The 10,383-nt window shown below is 38.2% G+C and overlaps 1 protein-coding gene across 1 annotated transcript; it reads right to left on the bottom strand.

Annotated features, from left to right (window-relative positions):
- Positions 1 to 815: 815 nt before the first annotated feature.
- Positions 816 to 3,716, bottom strand: rbm8a (RNA binding motif protein 8A). The gene is made up of 6 exons (XM_088998407.1): positions 3,599 to 3,716; positions 3,205 to 3,264; positions 3,058 to 3,135; positions 2,714 to 2,850; positions 1,147 to 1,283; positions 816 to 1,065 (listed from the first exon to the last, which is right to left on the bottom strand). Exons 1-6 carry the CDS (start codon positions 3,699 to 3,701, stop codon positions 1,017 to 1,019), a joined length of 564 nt encoding a protein of 187 aa, XP_088854533.1. The 5' UTR covers positions 3,702 to 3,716; the 3' UTR covers positions 816 to 1,016.
- Positions 3,717 to 10,383: the final 6,667 nt, after the last annotated feature.

Below are 10,383 nucleotides of genomic sequence, written 5' to 3'. Positions count from 1 at the left end.
CTAAAAAAAAAACGACGAAAGAAAATGTATCCTCCACAAAACCTTTATATTTTAGTGAGTTCTAAAAATAATATTTTTATTCTAAAAATAATGAAATAAAATGTTATATAAAATACATTGAAAAAAACTACTCTAAAAAAACAATATTTTGTGCTTTGGATTGGATATGCCTTTATTAGTCTCACAGTGGAGAAATTTACATTTTACTTTGTGTTGACATATCATTGTTTTTTTTGTTTTACTTTGTTACTTCCGGGTTGAGTGAACGCTGGCACATGTGGCTGCCGCTACTCACCCGTAGAAAAAAATATCCTGTGACTGTAAAGTGTCCTCGAGAGTTTTGAATGGCATTTATAAATAAAATGTATTATTACTATTATTAGGTAAACTTATGAAAACACAAAGCATCCAATAAAATTGCATTTAAAATATCCAAGTACTAATAAAATGAAAGGCAAAAAGCTAGCTAAAAAAAATCTTTAGCTAGCTATATTGGCTAGCCGGCTAGTTATCTATTAGCTATCGGACTAGCTATATAGCTATCTAGCTCACTGGCTACCTATCTAGCTCGCTGGCTATTGGCTATCAATTAGCTCGCTGGCTAGCTTTCTATCTATTTGAGTTACTTCCGTGTTGAGTGAACGATGGTGCGTGTGGCTGCCGCTGCTCACCCACAGAAAAAAATATCCTGTGACTGTAAAGTGACCTTGAGAGTTTTGAAAGGCGCTTATAAATGAAAGGTATTGTTATTATTATTATAAAATAGACCCAGATTCCAAGGAACCATAAATACGCGTGTGCACAATGATTCAAAAAAAAAATCTTTGTCCTTTTTAAAACTTTAATGTTTTTTGTAAGTCACACAAAACAAAAGCACTTACAATAAAATGGAAATAAAAATGTTATCAGATTTCTAGGGACGATACTAACCCGCAAATTGTATACAAAAAGAAAAAGGGAGAGAAATTTTTCGCAAAGTTGCTATCATCCTTTTAGCACGCCGCCAATTTGCTTATTTAACGCCGTCTCCTGTCAGGACTTCGGCTACGTCGCCGCCCCCCAGTCCTAAAAAGAACACGCGTGGATTAGCAAAACGGGGCCCGGCGTGTTTGCGCAAGGGCCCGGCCGGTCGTAGTCAAGACTGACCTGCGTCTGCTCTTGGGGGGTCCACGGACAAAGCCCCAGTCCACGCTGATGGGCTGGCCCATCATGTCTTGCGCATTGAGGCCCTCCATGGCGGCCTGCGCCTCTTTGTAGGTCTCGTACTCCACGAGAGCGTAACCCTGACGATAGTATACAGCAGTTATCCTTCAAACTAACACAAAAATACATATTGTTTACAAACTTTAATAAAAAAAAACATATACAGTGATACCTTGGCTTACGAACGTAATTGGTTCCCAGAAAGTGTGTGTAAGGTGAAAGGTGTGTATTCCAAACATTAATTCCCCATAGGAAATCACTAAAATGAAAACAATCCGTTCCCAGGTCCCTATAAACAATAATTTTCAACTAAATAAGCCTTAAAACTACACACAATATACCTTATTTTATGTGTAATAAATGTGCTATCATATTGTAATTAAAGAAATAAACTATACTGTATAATAAAGTCATTTTATTTACCTTTGTGATGGTCGTTGATGGCTTGATAGAATGGATAGCTTTTTGCATAGTGTCTCAAGGAGCTTTGGGTCGTACATCTTAGAAGTTGTGATATTGCAACAGCAACAGTTGCAGGCAGACACACTAGAAACATTAATAGCTGGTTCCCTTGCTTTTCTTTTCATTTCAAATTGAACTGATGGCTAGTGCGGGTTATTTGTGGAGCCTGATTGATGGGAACTTCAACCTTGCAGTCTACACTTGGCCTTTGAACTATTAAAGTTGAAACGAGTCCAAATTTCACTGTGTTTTCTGTCCATGCTTTCAACTTTTATTTTTTGTTTCAAGCTCTGTCGTCTCCCTTTTGTGTGTGTGTTTCTGTAACGCCGTCCCCCGCTCACTGCTGCGTGTCCTGGTGCGTGCGTTTCCTCCCTCCTCTACCACAGATCTTGACCAATCGAACCGAAAACTGGGGGCGGGGAATAGAGGGGAAAAAAAGCCGGCTGCCATTTTCAGCTCCATGTTATGAGCTCCAAGAACTGACTCGTTCTGGAATACCACATCACTCGGTGTGGCGCTCCGTGTGTTTGCCGAAATATAGTTTGTATGCCAAGATTATATTCTCGCGAATTTAACGTTCGTAAGGGGAAAAGTTCGTGAGCTAAAGCGTTTGTAAGCCGAGGTATCACTGCCGTTAGGAATTAGCTGTGGATGACTTCCACAATGATCAAAAGTTTAGCAGTGAGGCCACACTGACATATCAGAGGCCATGTTGGATTGTTTACGAAATACGCTGCCATCTTACGTTTGAAAATTGAAGTCCACTCTGAAACATTTTTCTTAAATTTGACTGTTGACTGACATTGTATTGACAAAAACCACAAAGGAGAATTTAAATTGACTTAAAATCTATAAAAGTTATCATACAAACAGGAGGTCAGACGGAAATGACAAATGAACAATTGGATTGGATGTACCTTGATTTGTCTCGCAGTGGAGAAATTTACATTTCACAGCAGCAAATATATGAAAGGAAGAGGAAAGGAAAGAAAGAAGTAGAAAAACAAAATACAGGAGCTGCTGGAAAGGCAGCCACAAGTAGTCTCACCTTGAGATATCCTGTCCTACGATCCAAGTTGAGGTGCAGGTTCTTGATCTCACCAAACTCGGAGAACTTGTCGTGGATGTCCTCCTCTGTGGCCTCCTCGTGGACGCCGGTTACAAATAGAATCCACCCTTCCACGGCTAGTGCACAAGTGTAATATTTTTCACAATTTAAGACAATCTGTAACCCGTTATTGTTTGGGGTAAAAATATCCCATTTATCAACCACTACTGGCAATTTAGCAGTTGATTCAACCTCATTGCTTTGCCTTCTGTTAGCAAATTGATCACAGCAGTTGTGAGATCTTTGAAATCCGGTTTTTGTTATTCTAACCCAAAAGCACTCACATCGCTGAGGGCCTGGCTCATCTCCATCCTGCTCCACCGTGTCATAATCTTCTTTCATGCGGGACCTGGTGCCGTCATCTACAAACACAAGTATGAGCACTCATTCCAAAACAACTGCATGACTGTCAGCTAGAAGTGCTTCCTCACCAGAGACGAAACCTCGTCCTTTCCTCTTCTTAGCTTTCTCCTTCAGCTTGTGGATGCTTTCTGGGGATGTAAACGTAACACTTTTACGTTAACTTACTGTGATTCATATGTTCGCTCTTAATAAAGCCGAACTTCTATAACATTTAATCATATTCTCCTTTTGTCGAACCAATGAATAAAAAGTGTGGCCGAGCCAGGGAGTTTTGAATGAAAAGTCGGCGGCGCGTTGTTAGCATTTTAGCATGTTAGCTCAATGCCACCATCGTGGCTTCGACGTGTCCTTTTTTCATTCTCGGCTACTTTTCGCGACCCAACACCTACATATTAACGTACCGATCGACGAATGATTTACTCCCCTCTCGGGGCCACGCAGAAATCCAAAAGCTACTCTCACCATCCTCATCCATAGGAAAATCCTCGCCGCCAGCTTCATGAAGCTCCAAAACGTCCGCCATGTTGACTGAGAGTGGTGTAGCGACGGGAGAGTCAATGCGCATGCGCTTTGGAGGACACCAAGTGGCGTCTTGGGAGAGAGGCAATGAGCATGCGCACTGTGACGTTTTGGGAGACGTCATAGGCGTCTTTCCGTTTTAAAAAAGTCATCGCCTTTTACTGAGCGAGTTACTTTTTCTGTAGCCACAAAGGGACATAAGTTTTCTTGTGCCGGTCCCAAGCCCGGATAAATACAGAGGGTTGTGTCAGGAAGGGCATCTGACGTAAAAGCTTGGCCAAAACAAACATGCGGATCAAACCTCTAAAGATGGAGGACACTGATTTGCTGTGGCGACCCCTTGAAGCGAAAAGCCGAAAGGAAAAAAAGAAGATCGATGTGAAATAAACGTTCTTTTCTGTGGATGTCTACAAAGTGACTCTTTTATTTTGGAATTGCCCCGTTGGATAAAGCGGTTTGATATATATACTTAACGTCTGTGTAAGCTCTCAGTCGTACAGGAGTGGTCCATCGATGAGAAGGTTTCTTCAGCCGTCATCTGTACAAATTTGAAGGTTTCGGACGTTTCGCCTCATATCCAAGAGGCTTCGTCAGCGAACTGTAGATATACTTAAATATAATTGCGACCAATATTTCTAAACATGGGCCGTATATATTTTGTAATTGAATTTAAAAACAAATAAATAAAAATGTCGTATAATAATTAAGACAAAACGTGATTTCATCGTATAATTCATATGTACAAGTCTGTTAAATAGACGCATCCCAAAGTGACTGGATGTAATATAATTTCATTCCAGCAGGAAGCAGTCTGCCATCATAAATGGACGCAGTGGTTCAACCGACTGATCGATGATTCCATTTGTTCTACTGCTGTCGATCACTTATGATATTTTAAGGATTTAGACTTGCATCACATCATCACAATCGTCTCCCTCAATGAGAAAATTTCAAATTTCGATAATTTAGTGTGACTCATTTATCCGTTTCCATATACTGTACACGTGTTGGATGTGGTTAAAAAAAAGTTTGAGGATAACTGAATGAGACGAATGAATCACACAAGGTGACATTGTTTTTATTTCAGCAGCAGTTTTGAATTCTCAGCTGGCTGGATATCCCATGTTTCATTTTATATTGTGACATTTTATTTTTGCATTCGAAATACAGTAAAGTCTCGTTATATCGATATTCTCGGGAGCCGGAAAAAATATCGATATAACCGGACTATCGATATATCCGATCCTGCGGCATGTAAATTTTCTCCTTGCGTTCATAGAAATAGTATCGTAATAAGCAGTACTATCGATATAACCAATATCGATATAATGAGACTTTACTGTAATTCACTCATTGCACACTCCCTCGTCTCACTTCAGTAACTTCACACCAGAGTGCAGCAACACACACAAACAGTATCAGCCATCTGATTTACAGCGAACCTTTGCTGTATCCAATTTTCTGGTGAGTGTGCGATGAATTAATAATATGGCCAAATGAGGTCTCAAAAGACTCATCGAGGTTGTCAACCACACACACATACACACTTATACACACAAAGTGGACTTAGAGTAAGTCCCATGTCAACAACCAAACATCAAGGTTGAGCCAACAGGATGATTGCACTCGGACCACCAGAGAGGTCATCAGGTCACGTTTGTAGTGGTGACGGCTTGCTGATTAGCAGTGATTCACTTGTCCTCTGGGAACTGTAAAAGTCCCCGACCTGCCAACACTAGGTACCGTTAAGTCCAGGAAGAACCCTGACTCACATTTGGACGATTATCATCACCCCGCTCCCCCACCTCGCCCCACAACAACCAACACAGCAGTCATGAAATTCACTATTGTCACTCTTGAGATCATCCAATAGAAGTGTACAATCAATGGGACAATTCATTAGGTAAACCCAGTGGTGGGCCGTCAGGGCCTGCAAGGCCTTTTTTGGTAGCCTAAAAATATCTGAATCATACACTAATGTTGAATTATATTTTGTCCATGAATTCTTATTAAATAATTCCAAATTGTCTTTCAGCTTCCTTTACTTACATTCCGTATTTAAGCATTTAACCAATCACATTTCAGCCATCATTTGTGACCAGGGTCAGAAATCTACCTGGACGCCTTCACAATCAGTTCTGCAGGCCCTAGAGCAGGGGTGTCAAAGTCATTTTTTGCCGCGGGCCACATTGTAGTTATGGTTTCCTCTCGAGGGCCGTTATGAATTTGGGGAACCCATTAGAATGTTTAAATCCCTTCAAATATTACATATAGAGCACGCAGCAAATTAATGAACAACTCGTTTTCAAATCAGAAGTCAAGAATAATGACTTTTATTGCGGTTGACATCCAAAAATATGAAATTTTGGCTCAGATTTCAGCAATCATCATACAATTTAACAAGTTTGATTTGCTTTCGCGGGCCAAAAAAAATGATGTGGCGGGCCGGATTTGGCCCGCGGGCCTTGACTTTGACACCTGTGCCCTAGAGTATAAAATAAATGTCGATGAATTTGTTGCTTTCACCAATCAAATTTCGAGCTGGCAACCCAAAGGCGCTGGCAATGTTAGTTTTCGCAAATTATGATTGGCCAATCATAGTATCACTAGCCGCTACTGATAAGTGCATACTGGCCAGAGCTAGCACACCGTATCTGTAGCAAGCTGCATTAGAAAATATATTGTTGTGTTGATTTAATCGCGATTTTTGTCAACCCACAATGGCTGAACGAGTACGAGTTTACTATTAAAGCCATTCTCAAGGCGGACCGGACTTTTCTATATTAGCTGGACATCATTAAGGTTGGACAGTTCCGAAGCTAGCAAAAATAGCAAATAATATTGCAATTTTATGAAGTTATCATGAATTTAATGACAGTATTTGTTAAGTGTCTCCAAGTCACCAGTTATTTCCTGGTTAACGGCACCCTCTGGTGGACGTGAACTAATATCACACTACACTTGCAGCTGACATAGCACTATTGAAGGCCTAGGAGTGACATGCACGACACCGCCACTGGGTAAACTTGTACCTGCCAAGACAATTCAGGATGTTACACATATTTTACTGAAGAAATAATGACAAAAGCATCGTAACTATAAGTACAAATATAATTTATTGTTATTAATATGAGAAAACAATAAATAAAAATGCAGTAAGGATTTTCTATGGCAACACTGTACCTAGAGAGCAATAAAAAAGTACATTTGAGAACACACAGCAAGCCCCCCCCAAAAAATGTAAGCACCCCCAAAAAGAAAAATAGAATAACAATAATAATATTAAGAATCAAATAATAATAATAATAATAAAAATAATTGTTCAATGCACTTATAATGGCTGTTAGTTATTGATGGATTTTCACTATTCATGGACTAACCTCGGCCCTCCCCCATGCATTTTTGTTGCTATTAAAAAAGGACAAAAAATCCAAATCATTTCAAAGTTGTGTAATACGTGCACGTATAAAAAGCACAACAAAAGAAAAACCACAATTAGCACAAACAAGTGTCGCCAGTGGATCAATAGGCAGGCGGGCTCCATATTTTTATTGATCCGAAATGAAAAAAAAAAGTAGTAAAAACCTGATGAAAATGATGTTGGGGCTGGTGTTGTCTCCACGATAGCGGTGCGGGAGACAATGATTTGCTGTCCTTTCTGAGACAAAACAACAAAATCACTAGTCTTCCACGCCGCCGCTGGACGCGAGACCGAGGTCTTCCACTGTCTCGTTGAAAATTCGCCTTTCAACAGCCTCTCTCCCGCTTTTGGTTTAGTATCATAAAATATGTGATGTCACCATAACGGGGGGTTGTATTTGAATCCAGCAATATAATATTTCACCATGCTTGATTACAAATGCACATTAGTGCGAATAAGGGAAGAGGCTGTTATTCAATACATCATGCATGTATGCCGTTTACAATCCCACGACAGATACAGTAAAGTCTCATTATATCGATATCGGTTATATCGATAGTACCGCTTATTACGATACTATTTCTATGACCGCAAGGAGAAAATTACATGCGCGCAGGGTCGGATATATCGATAGTCCCGGTTATATCGATATTTTTTCGGACTCCCGAGAATATCGATATAACGAGACTTTACTGTATTTCACAAGTGATGATTTTTAACGATGAAATATGATTTTTTTTTTACATCCAAGTAAGCACTTACTTTAAAAATTACACTTAGTTACGACACGTCCGCTTGGCCATCATTGGCTGAAGATGAACACGACATTTCTTGTCCAATCAGTGCTGCAGGAAATGTAGTTGGCTCAGTTGTCACCGTGTGACTGTTGTGATAGTACATGATACAATTAAAACAAAATCTATCTATCTATCTATCTATCTATCTATCTATCTATCTATCTATCTATCTATCTATCTATCTATCTATCTATCTATCTATCTATCTATATATATCTAGCAAGCTAGCTATCTTGGTATCTATCTATCTATCTATCTATCTATCTATCTATCTATCTATCTATCTATCTATCTATCTATCTATCTATCTATCTATCTATCTATCTATCTATCTATCTATCTATCTATCTATCTATCTATCTATCTATCTCTCTTTATATATATATATCTAGCAAGCTAGCTATCTTGGTATCTATCTATCTATCTATCTATCTATCTATCTATCTATCTATCTATCTATCTATCTATCTATCTATCTATCTATCTATCTATCTATCTATCTATCTATCTATCTATCTATCTATCTATCTATCTATCTATATATATCTAGCAAGCTAGCTATCTTGGTATCTATCTATCTATCTTGGTATCTATCTATCTATCTATCTATCTATCTATCTATCTATCTATCTATCTATCTATCTATCTATCTATCTATCTATCTATCTATCTATCTATCTATCTATCTATCTATCTATCTATCTATCTATCTCTCTATATATATATATATCTAGCAAGCTAGCTATCTTGGTATCTATCTATCTATCTATCTATCTATCTATCTATCTATCTATCTATCTATCTATCTATCTATCTATCTATCTATCTATCTATCTATCTAGCAATCTATCTATCTATCTATCTATCTATCTATCTATCTATCTATCTATCTATCTATCTATCTATCTATCTATCTATCTATCTATCTATCTATCTATATATATATATCTAGCAAGCTAGCTATCTTGGTATCTATCTATCTATCTATCTATCTATCTATCTATCTATCTATCTATCTATCTATCTATCTATCTATCTATCTATCTATCTATCTATCTATCTCTCTTTATATATATATATCTAGCAAGCTAGCTATCTTGGTATCTATCTATCTATCTATCTATCTATCTATCTATCTATCTATCTATCTATCTATCTATCTATCTATCTATCTATCTATCTATCTATCTATCTATCTCTATATATTTATATCTAGCAAGCTAGCTATCTTGGTATCTATCTATCTATCTATCTATCTATCTATCTATCTATCTATCTATCTATCTATCTATCTATCTATCTATATATCTAGCAATCTATCTATCTATCTATCTATCTATCTATCTATCTATCTATCTATCTATCTATCTATCTATCTATCTATCTATCTATCTATCTATCTATCTATATATATATATATATATATATATATATATATCTAGCAAGCTAGCTATCTTGGTCTCTCTATCTATCTATCTATCTATCTATCTATCTATCTATCTATCTATCTATCTATCTATCTATCTATCTATCTATCTATCTATCTATCTATCTATCACACACACACACACACACACACACACACACACACACACACACACACACACACACACACACACACACACACGCACACGCACACGCACACATACACACACGCATATATATGTATACATATTAAAAAATATTTAAAATTTGTAAAAAAACGTCAAATTAAAAATAAATCCAATGTTTATTTTTCACTAGTGAAGGGTTCAGTGAACGTTTATACATCAATAGTCGACGAGCGGTGAGCCTTTTGTAAAATTGAAACCATTTCCTATTTTCCTTTTGAACTGCTATCTTGGAAATTGCATCATATGAAGTCCAACTCGCTGTTAAATAGCAGCAACCACTGTTTGTCAGTGAACTTATTCTCCACAGGAACTGCCACCTGTTGACAAATTCACTCCACAAGTGGACAAAAACGCTCAATTATGATCAATAATTGAAGGAGAATAAAAAAAAAAAATGTCTATATTAACAGCGGTGAAGACGAGGAGCAAGCCGGGTAGCTGCTTGGCTCTCTGCCATTCTTGTTAATGCTCGCACGCGTTCAAGTGATGGATGCAGCGTATTACATGCCAAGTCGACGGGTGCCATCGGAAGGCACGCCTGTACCAATCTCATCGGGTTTCTGCAACGGCTCGAAATGATTGCCATGAGACCGGGGGAGGATTAGGTGCACCTAATGAAGTGTCCGGTGGCCAACATACTAAGAAGCCAACGACTTGACGTCTCAGTCGCCAGGCCAGTTCATTAGGTACCCCCCTTCCTCGTCCAATGAGATGGTAGAAATGGTTAGTTTATGAACAAATCAATTATTTCATTAAAAGATTACAGTAAAGTCTCGTTATATCGATATTCAAGGGAGTCCGAAAAAATATCGATATAACCGGGACTATCGATATATCCGGGAGTCCGAAAAAATATCGATATAACCGGGACTATCGCTATATCCGATATCGATATAA

Source organism: Hippocampus bargibanti, linkage group LG06, assembly GCF_051943395.1.
Source record: "Hippocampus bargibanti isolate YZ-2025 linkage group LG06, ASM5194339v1, whole genome shotgun sequence".
Lineage (NCBI taxonomy): Eukaryota > Metazoa > Chordata > Actinopteri > Syngnathiformes > Syngnathidae > Hippocampus > Hippocampus bargibanti.
This window is presented reverse-complemented; position numbering and strand designations above follow the sequence as displayed.